Below are 19,681 nucleotides of genomic sequence, written 5' to 3'. Positions count from 1 at the left end.
AGACACTTCCAAAAGGTGCTTGTTCTTAGCAGTCCAAGATTGATGTTATCATCACTCATAAATTCAAGGCACCGTCTCACTGCCTATCAATTCCAAAAAGAGAAAACAGAAGAAGTGTTGTGTCACTGACAGGTGATTCCTCCCTGGAAATGATTCAAGTAGATCCTACCAGGTATAAATTAGTGTGGCTTTTCTTACTGAAGGTACTGCTACTGGTTTCCATGAACTGACAGTGTCTGCCACTCATTAGCATTCCTCTATGTTGGAAAAGTGAAATTGTATTTAAGGAGAAAATGCTGTGATCACCCCAAAAGTTTTATTTACCTAAACAGTTGAATTTCCCAAAGAAGTTGTATTTATCACTAAAGCTGAAGTTACCAAAGTTGTACCTGCTGCTGTGGCAGTGGTGGCTGGAAGCTCACTACAAGTGCAAAAATTTGCAGGTGGCAAAACAAAAGAACCACATCCATAAATTAATTGCTCATATAATAAAGAATTGCTCAACAATAAGGAATATGTAATTTCCTTTGAGATGAGAGATTATTCTCCCCCTAGTATAAGGTGATAGAGCAAGAGGAAATGGCCTAAAATTGCACCAGGGGGGGTTTAGGTTGGATATGTGGGGGGGGGGGGGGAAATACTGAAAGGGTGGTCAGGTGTTGGAACAGACTGCCCAGGGAGGTGGTGGAGTTACCAGCCCTGGAGGTGTTCAAAAAACATGTAGACATGGCACTTTGGGACATGATGTAGTGGACATGGTTATGTTGGGCTCAAGGGTGGACTCAACAATCTTGAAGGTCTTTTCCAACTGAAACAATGTTATGATTCTATGATTATTTAGACCGTAATTTCAAAGATGCTTAAATAAATGGAGAAGCAGAGATGACCACATTTCACCTCCAGCCACCTGTGCTGATGTGAAGATATCTCTTGGGCAATATCTGAGGGTTTTCCATCACCACCACAGCAAAGACTGCTCGGTGTCAATGTCACACTGCAGCGTGACTCTATCAAATGTGTTCATTGGAGTCTGGCTGTTGTACTCTGGGCAGTGACTGGCATTGTCTTCCCTGCCCTCTCTCTCTTTATCCTTCTCTAAAGGACTTGGGTCTCATCCTGTGGTATCCGCTGCTCTGGAGGAACAAAGGCTCTGTTGTCCCTGCAGCAGAGCATTTTTATCAGCGGTAGTAATAAATCCTGCGAGCGGGGCGGTAAGCAGAGATAGGACTGTCTGGTGTGTCGAGCCCATTGTTGTGCTTCGATGAGTCCCCCAGCACTGTGCTCGTTTGGCACTGCAAAGCCACTGATTGCTTTTGTAGCTTTAATTAGAGCTGGAGCCCTGCAGTTGGGCTGCCTATCATATTCTTTTCTATTTTTTTCTTCTCTCCACCACTGTTTTGTTTGCTGCAGCATATTCACATATTTATTTGCCTTTGAATTAATTATAGATCAATGTTAAGTCCGGGTATGCTTTACTGCCCAAGTAATGTCAGGTCTGACTTCTTCAATTTGTCTTTTTATGACAGAGTCATTTTGGTGTCTGGGATGTTCTTATTCTGAGTAGAGTCTTCTGGACCACTGCCAGAAATCCGAGGATATTTACTTGGGGTGAAAATTGGCTGGAAAATGCTAAAAGGTTTCTCACAAATGTTTTCACAAAGCTCTCATCTCTCCCACAATCCCTCTTCACCTCAGGGAGCATAATGATGTCTCATAAGGATTCTCATTAAACTGGAAAAATGTCAGCTGACATTACCCTAGGAGAGGAGGAGAGTGTTGGGGAGCTCCTGCTTCTTCAGCTCATGTTCACCAGGACATCCCAAGACAAATTAATGGTGTCTCTGTGGTAAAGCCAGAAGGTGTCTGCTTCAGAGGAAGGAAGCCACAGGAGCTCACATGGGTTTCCAATTTAGAACCCATTTCATCTCGAGGTTTCTTTCTGGTATTTCAAAGCAAAACTTGGGGAGAGACATTTGGAAACAAAATCTAGGAGGAGGGAAAAGGTACTTAAAAGTACATCATGGAAGGCTCACAGGAGTCCTTTAGGCCATCTCACCATCCAAAGCAGAAACAGACAAGAGGAATCTTGTATATATAGTGAATTACTGCATGCATATCGCTAACAAGTAAAACTATTAATTAAGTCCAGCACAATAACAAGCTCAATCAAGTGAAATAAAAAAAACACTCACTGGAGATGACCTATGAGAAACTTACTATGGTCTTGAAAGTGAGAGCTGAGCTAGTCAAGATCCATTCCATATAAAGTGTCCCCTGAAAGTTGTTACACAGAGCAAATCTAAACCTTAGGTGATGCTAAGATGAATAACCCTAGAAAGCAACTCCTTCAATGTGTCCTTTCTCATCGAGGATCCTCTGGAACAGTGAAGACTGTGTGTTGATTTAGCTGAGGCAGCTGCACATCCCCCTAATGAGCCATACGTGGGCATCTTTGGAGGTGGGGAGACCTGCTGGAGGGAAGGCTTTGAATCTCTAACTGCCTTACCTGGGCAAAGTGCAATGTTGCAGAACTTGGTTTGCTTCTCTGGGCCTTCACAGGGGTTCCCACCAAACTGTGGGGGCTTGCATGTGCGGGTTCGATCTCTGTACCCTCTCCCACATGTGGAAGAGCACAAGCTCCATGGAGACCACTCATCCCAGGTGCCATGCACTGCAATCAAAGCAGAAGATGTAAGTGCCCTTTCTAAAGGAGATCAGAAGAAATTAGTGACCCCAAAGAGTGCAGCACCCACGCAGAATGAGCTGTTGGTAAGATATGAGTCTCAGAAGTCCAGGAACAAATCAACCCAAAATGTGCAAAAGGAACATCAGGGAAGTGCTTCTCAATGCTTTTCAATATCTAAAGGGTGGGGGTCAACAGGATGGGGCCAGGCTCTTTTCAGTGGTGCCCAGTGATAGGACAAGGGGCAAAGGGCACACACCAGAATGCAAGAAGTTCCAGCTAAATATAAGAAAAAATCTTCTTTGCTCCAAGGGTGGTGGAGCCCTGGAGCAGGCTGCCCAGAAAGGTTGTGGAGTCTCTTCCTCTGGAGAGAGATTCCAAACCTGTCTGTACACAATCCTCTTGCAACCTGCTTTACTGGAATAGTTGAATTAGATGATCTCCAAAGGTCCCTTTCAACTACTACCACTCTGGCATTCTGTGATTAGGCAAGAATGTCTGTAACTTTCCAGTTTATTCAAAAGAAATCATGATGCAATTTCAATTGACCTTAATTTTTCAGGTTTTTGAGCTGAGAGAAAGAAATCATACCTTGAACAAAAGATGCAATTAGCTACAAAGGAAAAAAAACTCACCACCTTTTGGGAAACAACATCACGGCTGGTCTCGATGATCTTGGAGGTCTTTTGCAACCTTAATGATTATTTGACCACAATTTTGTCACTTTTCAGGCTTATTTACCTCCCTCAACATGTCCTGTTGTTGAACTGTCAAAAGTTGCAGCATTTTTAAACTCTAGCTGAAAGTCCAGAAAGAGGTAGTCTGAACACTAATTCCTGCCACACATCAGTGACACTACTGGGGCCAGGCTAAGGAGACCTGGAAGAACAAATTGGGATGGGAAACACACTCCAGAAGTGCTCAGGCCATCACTTGTAACTCTTGGAATTAGACATCTAAAGCCTTCTAATCTATGTTAATCTAATCTTCCCCAATTTAATCTAATCTAGTCTGGCCAGGTTATTTATGGATGGCTAGTCACTGCAATCTCTAAAGGCCAAGTGTTAGAAGAATGTATTGATGTTTCTTAAGGGACTTCATCCCTTCCAGCTTTACTGGACAAGTGAATGCAAAATCAATAATGCTTCAGAGAGAGAAAATAATACAGGTACTTTTCCAGCCCTCCATCAGCTGCTAACAGTGACTGATCCACCAACATCAGGAAAGGGTGTTCAGACCCCTTCCTGATGTTCAAACGTTTTGCAATTGCCACCAGATGTCTTGCATGATGATCTTTAGTCTTCAGAAGAGGATGCTGAGGGGAGACCTCACCACCCTCTGCAACTACCTTAAAGGAAGTTGGAGGGAGGTGGGGATTGGTCTCTTCTCAGACGCAACAAGAGGCAGGGACAAGAAAAAATGGGTTCATGTTGTACCGGAGGAGGTTCAGGATGGATATTAGGAAGAATTTCATGACAGAAAGGGTTATCAGGCTTTGGAACAGGATGCCTATGGAAGTGGTGGAGTCAACATCCCTGCAAGGATGTAAAAGAGGTGTGAATGTGGTGCTTTGGGATATGGTCCACTGTTAGTAACTTAGTAGTAGTGGTGGGGTTGTGAGCTCTAGGCAAGTGGCTGGACTCAGTGGTCTCAAAGATCTCTTCCAATCTCAACAGTTCTATACTTCCATAATTCTGTTCTATGATAAGAGATAACCAGAGAAGGATGTGCAGGAGGATGTCCAGGCTCCCTAGATTCTATCTTTTCATCCAGGTTATGGAAGTAGAGTATGAAAACACAAATGATGGCTGGTTCAGTTCATAAGCATACCAGCAGCCTGAAGTTTTTGCAGTGGTATGAACTGTGTTAGCATCTAAGCAACTGGAAGTGTCATCTGATATTTCTCTTTCCCAGTTTGCCCTGTGCTTGGAAACACCCCAAAGGGCATGTCTTTCAGATTGATTGTGTTCATTGCCTTTAGATAGCATTGAATTGTCCCTGCCATACAAAACAAGTGCCCATCTAAAGGTGCTTGGTCTAGGAATGTGCCCTATATGAGATTTCAGTAAGGGTCATGAGACCCAGGGAGGTTGTGGATGCCCACTCCCTGGAGGTGTTTAAGGCCAGGTTGGACAAGGCCTTGACCAAGTGGAAGGTGACCCTGCCCATGGCAGCAGGGTTGAAATTACTTGATCTTTAAAGTCCCTTCCAACCCAAACCATTGTATGATTCTGTGATTCTATGAAAAAGAGGAGGAAGAGGAAATAAAAGCCATCCCACTGAATATCATGGTGGAGCTATCACCTGTAGTCAATCCTCTCTGCACCTCCCTTCCCTTCCTGCCCTCCCCACCACCACCCCCCTGAACACTCAGCCCACCTGGGCACACGGCAGAGTTGTTGCACTGTCTCTGCTCCCGGAGAGGGCCACTGCACTGGGTGCTGTAGGAAGACGACACGCAGAACCTCGTCCGCGTCTGCCAGCCCTCCCCACAGGTGGTCGAACACACGCTCCATGGGGACCACTCCTCTGCCGCAGGGTCACCTGTTGGGATTGAAACAGAAGGTGAGGACGTGGCTTCCTTGGTACCTGGATTTCCTGTGTCGTGTGTTCCAGGTTACACTTCATCCATTGCTGGCAACCTGTGAAGCTCTGCAGTGTGTCCCACATGTGGTGTGACAACGGTACAAGGGGACTGGTGAGAAAATGGAAGGTTTGACTGTGGGTGAGAAGTTTTTTTGGGGTACTGTGTAGAGCTGTTACTCACACACTAAATAGTGGAAATACCGGGGCACTGGGCAGAGCAAGCTCTGCTGATGATGAGGTGGCACAGCCATAGCCACTGCAGAGCCATGTCAGATGGGACATGTAACATCTACTCAGAGATGGTAAAATTAAGTAGCAGTGATCAGAGAGATATAGTAAACATGTCCGTAAATGGAGCTGTTGTAAGGGTTTGACTCCTTTCCCTGCCTTCTCATAGCAACTACCAGTGAAGATTGGCAGAAGAAGGGCAGACAAAATAGAAGATGACAGTGGCTGAGAAGAATGTTAGCTGAAGTAATCTCACAAAGATTTCTCTTGTAATTTCCTTCATCTGTGGAGAAGATCTGCTTTGAGCATGTGACACAGAACAAGGCATCATAGAGACCTTATCAGGTCCTTACCTGATGGAGTAGTATTGGAAAGGCAAATAAAGTATCTCATTGAACAAGAGATAGGAGTGGAGAGCAATGAAACATATTCCCTTTGTCATTGATGTCCCTGCAGGCAGATGGCCATGTCAGGAATGTTTCAACCAGGTCTCAGATAAGTCACCAAAAGTGTGACATGAGCAGAGAAAGGACAGTTTTCTACTAGTTTCATAGATATTATTCCTTGAGAAAATTGCCTTTCTCCCCCAGATGAAAAAGAAAGTTTGTTCTGTTTCATTTAACTAAGCTCTGCATTGTTTGGGGTTTTGGATTTTTCACGGATTACTAATAATTCCAGATGATAAACCCCAGAAGTAACATTTGGTATGTACAGCACATGGGCATATGGACCAAATAAATACCAACACATACGTTGAGGACGCCTAATGAGAGGCGTACCCTTCTAGTAACAAGTTCTTCAGAATGTTAGACTGCACCATGTTATATCATAACAAGGTGCATCTATCAGACTATAGATGACAGAAGAAGGGTCACTGCATTGCCTTCACTGATTGCTGAACATGGCACAGCTGCACCCAGCACTTGGATGTTTTCCCACACCCTCACTCCATTCCCAAAGAAAACTGGACAGTAGATACTGCTGTGGATTGTCCAGTTGCAACATGGAGCATGGAAAGAGACTCTAACAATGGAAAGCTACAGCTTGACATCTCAATCTGTTGTAGGGCAGTGAGGGTTGCAAAGCGATTGCGTGAAATTCAGCGTCACCACAGGAATTGTGATGGAGACTGTAAGAGCTGGAGACCACCACACCATCCAACGAAGAGAGCCTAAAGCTGTGCATGTCTGACTTCTCCCTCAAGGTGTTACATTTATTTACTGGCATTTTAAGGGGAGTTTTCCAGGTGCAATGAAATTTTATGCAGGATTTCAAGCGTTTGTGGTTTTCATCTGTCTGCTCATTCGGACAGCCGGTAGTTATGTGTCATGCTTGCAGCTACATCTGCTTAGAACGTCTCCCGTCATTCAGGCTGGTAAAAATATGCCCACTGATTGGTGGCTGTGCAGGCTGTTGAAAGGAGAAAGTAGAGAAAAAGACCTGTCCTTGATAGAAAATGGACAGACTTTCATTCCTTCATTTCCTAGATGGACTTAGAAAGAGATGGAAGTAAGGATGAGTCTTTCTCCACCTCATTTATGGCATTGCAAGGATTATCTTGAGATATAAATGCTTTTGTTCATTAAGCCAAAGTTGCTCCATACTCTTTCCTTTTGCTTTTGTATTTTATTATGTTTATCTCCTCATCTGGTTGCAGTTAGATAAATGTTATTGACCATGGTGTGTGTTTTGAGGCCTTGGGGTTTCAAGAAAACTTCACTCCCATATCTTCTCAAGTACTAGATCTGCTGGTATAGAGAGTTCACCATTTCCATGGCAATTTTGCTGACTTTCCATAAGAAACTCACCTGGCTCTGCCAGTCTGTGATACTCTGTGTGCACCACCAGTAAATTACCTTTTTGACACCATCATTTCAGCATTTGCCATCCAGAGTGGCCCAGAGTCCAAGGGATCCCCCTGTGGCCCACAGATCCCAATCGTTCCTGCTACTTAACCTGTTTGGATGCTTCATGAACGAACAATACCTTTGCATAGCTCAGAGAACCTCGAGCCACCTCCCCAGTACTGCACCCAGCAGCATCCAGTCCCTCAGTGGCAGAGAGATGGCATTTTTTCAGTAGTTAAATGCTGCCACTTTGCGCTCAAAAGACTTTCTGAGAAGCCAGGGATGGGTGAAGGGAAGCCTACAGAGACACAGTGATCTCCTCAATCAGCAACTCATGTCTTGAAGAGATTGCTATTTTACCATCTCTCCACTGAGACCTGGCTGTGGTTTTGCAATCTCCACATTCAGAGAAGAGTTACTGAGTCATCAGATGAATGGATCGTATCTTTGAACCAAATTCCACCTCTTCTGTCTCTTTCTTTATTATTTTTGCATTTGTTCTTTCACAGTAGAAATATCTATGATTAGAGGTAAATCTCCTCAATTAACATCTCTCACATTGCACCAGTCCCTGGGTTTTAAATCCATAATATAGTTTATTTTCCAAGTGCTGGTTAGAACTAAGCAATTTATCTGAGTCTGCTGGGGCACTATGTCCACTCTGCTCTGAAACCTTGCAGAAAATCAACTGATTTTCAAACCATATTAGAACCAGTTCTGAGATGCTCTCAGGCATCAAGACAAGCTCTCTCACTCTCCCAAGAGAAGCACAATATTGCCCATCATCAAAACTATGGATTGGAAGATTTTTTTCCACCCTTAGGGGTCAGGCCACAGCAAATACATATTACTCATCCCAGAAGTGGACCCTGGCTTTGCTTTTTGATACAAGAGCAAGAAGTCTACCATGCTTATCAGGTTTGAAAGGCCTCTATTATAGTTCAATACTGTCTTACAACTAGATCCATCAGAGATGCTTTCCACCAAACTGGTCTTCATGATCCAGAGGACAAGGGTCCGTGCACTGCTCTCCATCATGACTGGTGCCTGTAGGCACCAGATTAGTCCTTTGCTTAGTCCTGTGATGCTCCAGGATAGATTGGGGATTAATAGCAATGTCTTAAAGGAATTCACAGGAGCAAGGACCCCACTTCAGGTGGGCATATGTTCTTTTGAAGGACTTGCTGCTCCCACAGACGCATCCAAAGCATCTCTTCTGTAGCTGTATCAGGTGCTACAGAAGGAGACACACTGGGCATCACTCCACAAGGATTTAGTACTGTATTCCAGGATCCTTTCCAGCACCTGGCCAGTAACTGAGCTGGCTTACAGAGAGCTCAGCTGGCTGCAGAGTCCCCATCAGTGCCCGCAGCATCTCTGTGACACTTCCTCCCTTAGCACTAATGGAGCGACACATTGCTGTCATCCCTTAGCCAGAATCCTTTTAGTTTTGTCCTGATGTCATCTGTCAATCTGATTTCTTGCCACATGAAGCTGCTTATTCACTCACATCCTGCTGCTGGCAAAAATCTCCTGGAAGCAGGCTGTGGGCTGAGATGGGAGAGTCTATGCCAGGGACCTGCTGGACTGGATCTAGCTCTTGTGCTGTTGCTGGAAGACACATGGGCTGGGAGAGACAGTGGCACTGGACCTGAGAGGACATGGACACCAGGGCTGCTGAGGATGGGCAGGAAAAAGTACTGGCCTTCAACTGCACAGGGCTATCTCCTCATGCCTAGACCTTATAACTGGCACCAGCTATTTTGGTTATTTCTTCTTTTTCTGTCCCTTGATTAGATGTGAAATGGTTTATTGCTAGGGAAGACACAGACTTTGCTTTGTCATTCCCAGCTAAAGACTCCTTCTAAATCCCTTCCTAGGCTGTACCTTCTGCCTGGTCTTTACATCTTCTATATTCTGATTTCTTTAAACAACTTGGCCACAGTTGCTGCTCCTGAGACAGCGGCAGGAATGTGGCAAGCTTGAGCATCTCCCAGGCCATGCTGCAGTCAGGGATACCACAGCCAAACTCAACCATGCTGCAGCAGTGACTATGATGGCAGGGAGTTAATAGAGATATCACTGAGCATAGATGAAGCATGGTAAGAAATGCCAAGCCATAAACCTAATGGTTGAGCTACAGGCTAGAATAAAGCACTGGGGAAGCACCTGGAATGAGGCAGTGTATGAAAAACAGAGGACATCATAGGATCTGCCTTGGAATGCCTTCTCTTTCTAGAATCAGAGAATAGTTGGAAGGAGACCCTAAAATCATCCAGTCCAATCCCTCTGCAGTGAGCAGGGACATCTTCAACCGTATCAGGCTGCTCAAAGCCCCGTTCAAACTTACCTGGGCAATCTGGGACAGTGTTTCACCACCCTGATGGTTAAACAATTTTCTTCCTTCTGTCTAGTCTAAATCTCCCTCTTTTAGTTTAAACCATCACCCCTTGTTCTCTTGAAGCAGGCCTGTCTGAAAAGTCTCTCCTCAGCTTTCTTATTAGCCCATTTAAGTATGGAAATATCTCCTTGGAGCCTTCTCTCCTCCAGGATGAACAACCCAAACTTTCTCAACCTGTTGTACAGCAGACACGTTCCAACTCTGATCATTTCTGTGGCCTCTTCTGAACCTGTCCCAACAGGTCTAGTCTTTCCTTTGCTGAGGACCCCCGAGCTGGACACAGTTTTCCAAGTGACATCTCACCAGAATGAAGTAGAGTGTCAGAATCACCTTCCTTGACCTGCTGGCCACAAATGGGCTCCCCTTTTGGACCCGTGTGAGCTACAAGATTGAGCTCAGCTTCACCGTGCCGCAGAGGTGCAAACACCCTCCCCTTCCTGCAGCCTTTTACCAGACACTACTGATTTCACACTTTCAGTAGAAGGAGCAGATTCAGTGCAGAGTAGCAAGGCAATTCAGACAATCCTCTACCTTGTGTCAAAAGCCACAACCCCAATCATTGCCCCATTGCTCCCAGAGCCTCCACACCACACAACTTCCAGATTCTGTTCAGTGGTGCACCCAGGCAAAGTCCCATGAGGTGGGCTGAAGCACAGTCAATTTACACCAGATATGATCTTCTCTCCCTTATAACATCTATTTTATGGCCCTGGCTCTTTCAATCACATGTCTGAAGCCTTTCTAGAGCACAAAGTGTTTGCTAGATCACTGGGTAATGATTTGAACCTCCAGTTACATTCAGCACACCTTGCTTTACCCAAGCCTCGTGCTGAGCTCCTGCCATGAAAGGTAACCATCAAGGAAGAGCATAAAACCTATGCATATTGGACCTAGCACAGATTTAGGTCCAGCTCATCCCCATCTTCCCAGATCACACTCTCTGATACTACTACATGTTATTGTCTTTTTGTTGCAAAAGGCTGGAAGGTGCTGCTACAGACCTACCAGATACAAGTCCTTGCACAGCACTCGAGACTCAGTGACAGACAAACGCAGTCTTGGTATCACCCCATCACGCCCTGCACACCTTCTCTTGTGGTCAATGGGAAGGCATGACATGGACATCAGCAAAGAGGCTATATTGCAGTAAGGTCAGCTTTGGCTTAACGAACCATGGCTGTTTAAGTAGTTCAGACAAAGCAGTGACTTAGAAGTAGGCAGAATGATGAGAAGCAGCCTGTGAAATTCATGATCCTGTTAGAGCTTTGCATCTAACCCTTTTTGCCTTCCCAGGCCAATAGCAACAGCACAAAGCTCTGTAGGGTAGTGGGATGGGAACAAACTGGATGATGACCATTGGCTCAGTGTGTGACTTGCTGGACAAGCCCACACTAACCTGGGTGGGGAAAGAGTTTGTTAGCTGGGTCATTGAAACAGCAAAGCGAGTCAACGCAGTCAGCCCAGCCAAGCTGGGAAGTGCAGTGACCAGGCAACGTGCCAGCTCCAGAAGCTGTGGTGGTGGTAGGTCAGAGCTTACCTATTTGAGGTGCAGGGTACCCGTAGTGCTGCAGTTCGTCAGTGTCCTCTCGCTTTCTGTTATCTGTGGACCTCAGCGATTGGCTTCTGGAATTATAGCGTCCATTGGCTATGGCAAGGTAATGGGTCATGTAAATACACCTTGGTTCACTCTGCAAGATCTTTCACTACAAAGGTTACATGTATAAACAACAGCCACCTGCAATGTTTGCTTGCCACGACCACCTACTTTCCAGCCCCAGCACCCATGGCCACCTCTAGTCCCTGAGGCTTTAGCACTGAGCCAGCCTCCAAGATTTGGACTGACCAGACATTCAACCCCTGGTTTCTCAGTGAGACTTGGGACCATGCAGAACATGATCCCTCCAATCTGGTCTTTAATCAGCTGTAATGATTTCCTAGGGTGTATGTACTCTTTATACTTGTGGAGGATTTAGCTGTTTTAGACATGCTGACAATGAATGCCACCAGCCCTAGCAGTGTAATGAGATCTACAGTGAGGACTTCTGGTGGAAAACTCTGCCTTGAAGCCAACATCTACTTAGCAATGCTCTGTGGAGTCACCAGAAAATGCTGAGAGGAGCAGACAGGGAAGGACAAGTGAAAAGGAAAGGGATAGCTCAAAAGGATATTCTCTTCACACTCCATCTTACCACTAGCAACAAGGAGAGATGAAGGTCTGGCATCAATAAAATTACTTATGTACCAACAAAGCTATGGCTGAGCATCTTTCCAACAAGGTGAAAGTGCAAAGTTCCTGATCCTAGTGTCCAAATTGAAAATCTCCCACTGAAGACCATGGTGTTGAGATCAGAAGGTGAATAATGCATCCACTGTAAAGGCATTTAGCTCCTGAGAGACATCTAGCACTCCCGTTCCTTCCACACCCACACTTCTGCCAGCTTTTCATTTGCATCCCATGTGAATCAGCCCTGAATTTGCTACAGGGGAAATCAAAATTTCCATTCTCCATGGTTTGGGGCATGTTGTAACCCCAGCACATGCCCTCTGTAGTAAACAGGGAAGTAACCAAGCAATAACAACCAAATCCCACCCACCAGTACTGCCTGCTGTGAATCAGGAGGGCTCAGCTGATCCCACCAGAGGCATGCAGAGAGCGGAGCTGAGCCCAACTAATCAGTGATCTGGCAACAAATTTGTTTCCAAACAGCAAGAACCAGACAGAAGATCTTTTTTTTCCCCAAGGAGGTAAAACATTCAGACATCTTTTCAAGAAGGACAAAGTGCCAAGAGCTGAAATGGTGACAAATTTGATCCCGGAAGCCTGAGAAAATTAATAAAGGTTAATGAAGCTTCAGTGTGGTGGCAGGAGTCTTTATTGCCATCCAAAAAGGGAAAGCAGAGGAGGGAAAGGAGTGATTCACCGAGTTCCTGCCAGGAGCCAGGCTTTATGCTCAGTAGCTTAGTTTGTGGAAGAGGTCCATCTTGTTTGTGAAATTATATTATTTCCCATTACTGCTTCCCAAAAGTAAGACTTAAGAAAGCTATGATCTGGTCATAATGACTCCTCCAAACCTTCCCAGCACTGACTGTTTGCAGACTACTTGCTGGAGGTGACAGGATGAGGCTGTCACTTGCCTGCCATTATCAAGAGAAAGGCACCAATAGCTGGACATCAGGAATGATTCCATCCTGGTAGCTTCATTCACTGTGTTTTTTTTCTGACTCTGGCTATTTACTGGAATAGAAAGGGCCCAAATCCTGTGATTTTGATATCTAAAAGTCACAGGACTTTCTTGTGTGAGGTTGCATTTAAAGATAAAACCAACCTCTAACTAGCTTGCCAATATCCAGTGTCTTGAGTTTGCTTAGGAGGCAAAATAAATTAGTTCCATATTTGGGACACATCACAGATCCTATTCATTTCCTACCACCCACTGCACTTTCATCTGCTCCAAGTCCACTTCAGGAAAGCCTAGAAACCACCAGAACACACAAAATCTCCATCTGCAGTAAATCCCATGGGCTTCCCAGAGACTTTTTTAGACTGGGAAAAGAAACAGCAGGTAGATGTGGAGCTTGGATGTTTTTGTCCTTTGGCAAGGAAAAGGTGGAGTTGAATATCCTAGAAGCAGCCAGTGTGCATGGATGGATGATTGGACAAAGACAGGAGACAGGGCAGAAGGATGGAAAGATAAATGCAGCCTGGGCACCCTGGACCTCCTCTCACCTCCTAATGATTGATCCTAGTCATGAAAGAGCTGCATGATTTCCTTTGCTCCCTGATGGATATGACAAGCCTGCACTGTTATTGCTCATCCTAATTAAAGACAATAAGGTTTAATGGCTGAATGCATGAGTCTTCCGGCTTGCCATCAGCCTCTCCCTGCAAAGTCTGCCTCTGTGCCGGGGGTCACTGCAGTATTAAAACAACCTTCTGGAAAAGGTGTTGCAGAGAAGCAGATTTGTCTCCATTTAACCCAGAGCATAGCTTAGATTTAAGCTGGACAGTTGTCTCCAATACATGCAAGAACAAACCATAATTTAGAATAAAGCAAGGAGATGGGTCCCTTATACACAAGGCAAAGTTGGTGCAAGTGATACTTTGCTAGGGGTTTTATGCATCTGAACTTTATGGTGTTGAGGCCACAAATTAAAGGCAGTGGAGAACTGGGTGGATTTCACAGCCTGCTTCCCATAGTGTGGTGAGCAGAGAGGTGTGATGGCAGGATCCAAGGAAGACCTAGACTTGATTTCCATCCCAGCTGTATAAGTGCCCTGAGGATGTGCCCTGAGGATTGTTGAAATACTCAGAACCTTGGAGAAGGCAGCATGAGAGCTAGGGTAATAACACCATTGGAAAGAACACAGAGATGTCTCAATGTCAACAGAAATCAAGCACATAACATTTTTGAAAGAACATAGCTCAAGTGTGGATGTGAAGGATGATATTGCAATGCTGGCAGTAGTGAGAAGAAGAAGAAGGTGATCAACATTTCTAATGAGAATATATAAAGTGTCAGACAGCACCTTGCAACACAACCAAGGGGGAAAAAAAATCCACATTGAACACAGAAGCTTTGCAGTGTTGTAGGCTGAGGTTTTCACATACAAGCATGTCCCACTAGAGAAATGCACTTTCCCTCTATACTAGTCTTCCAAACACAAGAGGTAAAGAAAATAACAGGATCATAGAAATTATTTAGGCAAACTGGGGTGGTGGGAATCAAAGGATAGGCCAGAGCAAAGAGTGGAAAGGGATAATGAAACCCCCCATGGAAATGTGATAAATGTATCTCCATGTGGCAAAACTGAAGGAAAAAATGTTGACTATGAAGTTTCTAAGGCATCTAGCAGCTGGTAAAGCAGTAAAATTGAGCAGAATCACTAACCCCTAAAACCCAAGATCTCAGCAGATATAGGAGAGGGTCATTTTGGAGGCCACTACATATTGAGGAGTGTATCCAGAGGATGAAGGGAGGTTCTCCTCCCCCTTTACTCTGCCTTGGTGACACTTTACCTGACATACTATGTCCAGTTTTGGGCACCCCCATTCAAGAGGGACAGGGATCTGCTGGAGAGAGTCCAACGGAGGGCTGCCAGGATGATTAAGGGACTGGGGCATGTGCCCTGTGAGGAGAAGCTCAGAGCCCTGGGACTTCTTAGTCTGGAGAAGAGAAGACTGAAAAGGGATTTAATACATGTTTATAAATATCTGAGGGTTGGGTGTCAAGAGAGAGGGGACAGGCTCTTCTCCATTGCACCCTGTGATAGGACAAGGGGTAATGGATACAAACTACAGCACAGGAGGTTCCACCTCAACATGAGGAGGAACTTCTTCACTGTGAGAGTCACAGAGCACTGGAACAGGTTGTTCAGGGAGGAAGTCTGGAGACTTTCAAGACCCATCTGGATGTGTTCCTATGTGACCTGTGCTAGATTCTATGGTCCTGCTCTGGCAGGGGGGTTGGATTTGATGATCTTCAAAGGTCTCTTCCAAACCCTAACATCCTATGATCCTATGATATGGCAATCACACGAGGAAAGCCCAGAGCATTTTGGTTTGAACATGAGAGACTTGTGAAAATGTCATTGGGTGTCTCACTCTCAGATACAAAATATCTGAATCACCATTAAAAAAGAGGTATGGGGGAAGGCTTTGCAAGCAGCAGCAGGTATCTGCAAGACAAGGTGCTCTTCCAGCTTGCAATGAATTCTAGCCTGGCCTGCAAGGAATGAAGATGCTCTCACACGTGGACAAGGTATTTTAGATCAGTGGTTGCAGCAAAAGGGCTGTTTTTAAATAAAATCAGGGGTGGCAGAGACTGAGATCATAGAATTGTCATAGAATCACTGAGACTGAGGCTCAGTGCTTTGAATGTCATGTGGAACATGTGTTTCTCCACACCATTAATTTGCACAGCTATGTGGCTAGATCCTGAACCTGCTTGATGCTGGAAATCCAGCATAGATCAAGAGAACTGCACTGGTGTCACACTTCTGGCCCTAATGTGAGAATGTGGCCATTCCTTTCTCAGCTGAGGGAAAAAAAGTATCTGCCCAAACTGCAAATTCATAAATGTCAGAGATGGTTTTGTGTTGCCTCTGCCAGATGGGATGGCAAGATTTCAGCTGGCTCCTCTGCTGATTTTCATTCCCCAGGAATAAATGCAGACTGCCTACATCTCTGATTGTTCTTGCATCCCTCCAGCACTGCCAAATTCCAGCACTGGGGTCAGGCCCATGACATCCTCCCTCTGCTTTGGATGTTGTCCTGCCACATTGCCCATCCAGCTGCCCTGTGAGGACCATCTGTATGCCAGGTCATGAGCAACCACAGATTTTAGAGGGGCCACTGGAGCACAGCAGATGTCCCCATCCATCCAAAGTGGGTGGAACTGGAAATCTCCTCTGCAAGCACTTGCCATCACACTTGGGTTGACATTTTTTTCACTCCCTCTATAAAACAGCATCTCCTGGCCAAATCCAACAGATGGAGGAAATCTCCCCTTTCTGTGCTGGAGAGGAGGATATCACCAGGTCCTTTGCCTCTAGCAAGGGAAAAACAGAGTTACAACAAGCACTGAATGTTGTCCTTCAGATTATGTGTCTTGAGCTGAACAGCTGCCATAAAAAAAATCTCTGCCAAAGCCAAGCTGCTGTTACCAAAGTTTTCTTTACAGTTTGGGATGAGCCTTTATTACAGTTTTTCTTCAGTGTTTTACAGCTTTGGAGTCTGCCCATGGAGTTAACTTACCTGGCTCCCTTGCTGCTGGGCTTGGGAATGTATCCCTAGGGAAATTTAGCCAGGAGAAGACTCCATTACATGAAACAGCAGAGATGGTGGCCCAAGCAAATGGAAAAACATAAAGACCACAAAGAAGTGGCACCTGTGGAATCATTCAGCCATCCCTGTACAGCGATTTCAAACAACTCTATGGCCTTCAAACTATAGTCTGATTGCTCAGTCTCAGCTCTGGGAACCATGTATCTAAACCTGTTTGTTGGTGAGCAAGCTGCCAGAAGTCACACCCCTTGGAAAGGGTAAGAACCACCATTCCCACTGCTGCATAACAAGACCTGCTGAAAGTCCACCTGGGGCAGCTCGAGAACAGGAAGGATGGCAGGACCTGGAGGATGTCCACCTGGGGGAGGAGCTGTGTGGCAAGAAATTTTAGATCCCTCTATTGCATTTATAATGGAATGACAAAATAAAACCATCAATGAAACCCTCGTGGATTACCCACAGACGTTTATCTCAGGAGCTCCAGAGAGCTGAGAGGTAGCACCCGAAGTTGTTTCCACTGAAAATGTGTCCCAGATGTGGTTGTCAGATTAAGATCTCTCCATGGTGCATGAGATCCAAATAAACAGCCAAAGCATTCTTGCTAATCATACATCACCTTATGAGCCACTTTGGTAGATGGAAGGAAGAAGAAGGCAGAGAAAAGAGATGGTTTTGTCCTTGTTTTGGAGGTGGTGGTGATTTCTGTGTTATTGTAACCTAACCTGCTTGGCCAGTGACTGATTTTACTCATCAGTGGAGATATTAGTTTCTTTGGACAAGTTTCAATTTACCCTGGCAGCAGAGAAAAAAAAATATTAGAGCACTCACTCCTGGTTTGTTTTGCTGTTTTATAAGCAGTATAGATGGCCCTTTGGCCAAGGAAAAGAATATTTTTTTCCACTGTTTATTTTCTACCCGAAAATTAAGGTACTAGCTCCTCCACAATACCTGGAGTCAGGTAGTTTTACAAGCTCCATAAATGCTGCACAATTCAGGATAAATATATTCTTCCCAGCTCTTTCCCTTTCCCCCTTTTTTTTGTGTTGATTGTTTGTTGGCTTCCTTGTGTTTGGTATTATTATTATTATTATTATTATTATTATTAGTGTTTTAAAAATTTCAATTAGTATCTATTTCACTGCAACATATAAGGAACACTAAGGAAAATAACAGTTCAAGTGGAAGAATTGACATCCTGCTCATCCCTACGAGAAAAAGTCAATGGGAGAGTAACAGTGGCACATTTAAAACAGGATTTCTGTTCTGCTTTTCAATCCTCTTAGGTTTTGGTGCAGATCCCAGTAGGGAGGAGGAAAGAAAAAGTGCAAAGAAGTAAAAAAAAAAGCCCTTCCTGGGTCAAATGTGCACCTCTCTTGGGCAGGGCTACAAAGTCAGCAAGGGACAGATTCACTGCGGAGCAAGATGAGAGCCAAAACCACAACACTGGTAGATATGAAGAGGTACAGATTCATCTTGAGGTAGGACACAGGCCTCAAGATGTGCATGGGCAAATCTTTCTGAAAGATTAATTGCTCACATGTTCTTTCAAATGTTTCCTGCTTGCCAGCATGGAAACATCACCAATGGGGCTCAGAGGTTCATCTGAAAAGAGACCCTGGGGAAAATTAATTGGAATTAACTTATTTATTTCAAAGGAATAAATCCATTTATGCTGCTCCTCTTTGTAGGTATGCTCTCTTTCCAAACTAGGGCCTTCTGCTGAGCTCAAGATCCTTTTTTCCCAACTAAACCCACCTGAACTAACCACACTGCAATTTGGAACAGGAGTTGACTGAGTATGTAATGGGAAGAGGACAGGAAGACAAGTGAAATCAGTTATTGAATCATAGCCCCCTTGGCTACAATCAGGATTTTCTGCACTTAGGATCAGCTTAGCTGAATATTGTACTCTGTAGGAGATGAGTGGGTAAACAGTGAGTAAACAGTAATTCACCCTTCACTGCTGTGCTCCATGCAATGAGCAGAGCTGAAAATCCAACCCACACTTCCAAACTCCATAGCTGCCCACAAACTCACTTCATCCCTCCTCATCACAACAGCCTCAGGAAGATCTCTCATGAAGAAGAGCAAAGTTTTTCCCCTGGGACAAATCAAGGGAAGGTGTTATGGTCTTTGCTCAGTGTTGGTAAGGCTAGACCTGGAAAACAATGCCCAGTCCACCTCCCACACCCAGTTCCAAGTGAAGGAATCAAACAGGTCCCATAGAGGGCTTTGAAGATGGATGTTCTGAAAAGAAGCTCAGGTCTCCTTGTGCACTGGAGAGGCACTTGAAGGAGATTTTTAGGCTGATGTCTCATGTGCTTCCAAGTTAGAAAAGTGCCACACCTTCATAGAGCTCTCTATTCACCCACAGTACCATCTCCACCTTCTCTTTCACTGAGACTGGTGTGGCCATTCCTCCACACGCTGAAGCCCCAAAGCTGAATCTCCTTTCGGGTCCATCTTCAAAGTTGTTTCACACTTACACTTACTGCCCCAAACCCCAGCTGCATTATGACTACAAAGCCTCCGGGAAATGCAGGGAACATAGACTAAATATCCCTCGCATGGGTGAAACTCAGAGGGAAATTACCCTCTCTGAGGCAAGGAGATGAAATTCAATATATTAGAAGAAAAAAAAAAAAGAAATAAAAAAAAAGAAAAAAAAAAAGCCTAATTGCAACATGATTTAATTTATGGAACTGATAAAAAATGCATGAAATCATTTTAGCCCTTATTAGAATAATATATTTATGTCCCTCTATTTGAACTTTTCCTTTATCAGGAGATACTTCCCCGCCTTTGAAGACAGTTGAACTTTCCCTAGTTATTTGACTAGTTGGAGGAGTTATTCAAACATTCTCTACTATGAATTTGAAATAAAAAGAAAGGAATAATTACAATCAGCCATCCATTTGAATTTGCTGGGCTGAGCTTCTCCTGTTGTTTTTTTCCTCTTCGCTTCCCTCTCAAATCACTTAATACAAAAGAAGAACCAGGGATGAAAGGTTCACCAGCTCAGCCCATCAGTACCTAACTGCTGACTAACTGGTGTTGACAATCCATGCCCTGCTCTCTGAAGAAGAGGACCTGGAAAGAAGCTACATTACAGGAGAAGAGAAGAGCATCTGGCAATGACTTTGCCTTGCTCA

The 19,681-nt window shown here is 44.6% G+C and overlaps 1 protein-coding gene across 10 annotated transcripts in view; it reads right to left on the bottom strand.

Annotated features, from left to right (window-relative positions):
* The window catches only part of ADGRB1 (adhesion G protein-coupled receptor B1), a 325,671-nt gene that overhangs the window by 165,883 nt on the left and 140,107 nt on the right, over window positions 1-19,681 (bottom strand). For all 10 annotated transcript variants that reach the window (XM_068163182.1, XM_068163187.1, XM_068163188.1 and 7 more), the window contains 3 exons: window positions 11,283-11,390; window positions 5,063-5,227; window positions 2,507-2,671 (listed from right to left, as the gene is read on the bottom strand). In XM_068163182.1, coding sequence (XP_068019283.1) covers window positions 2,507-2,671; window positions 5,063-5,227; window positions 11,283-11,390 — 438 coding nt within the window. The remainder of the gene's footprint in view (window positions 1-2,506; window positions 2,672-5,062; window positions 5,228-11,282; window positions 11,391-19,681) is intronic.

Source organism: Melanerpes formicivorus, unplaced genomic scaffold (genome assembly GCF_026170545.1).
Source record: "Melanerpes formicivorus ecotype bairdi unplaced genomic scaffold, bMelFor1.0.p_v2 SCAF_71, whole genome shotgun sequence".
Taxonomy (NCBI): Eukaryota; Metazoa; Chordata; class Aves; order Piciformes; family Picidae; genus Melanerpes; species Melanerpes formicivorus.
This window is presented reverse-complemented; position numbering and strand designations above follow the sequence as displayed.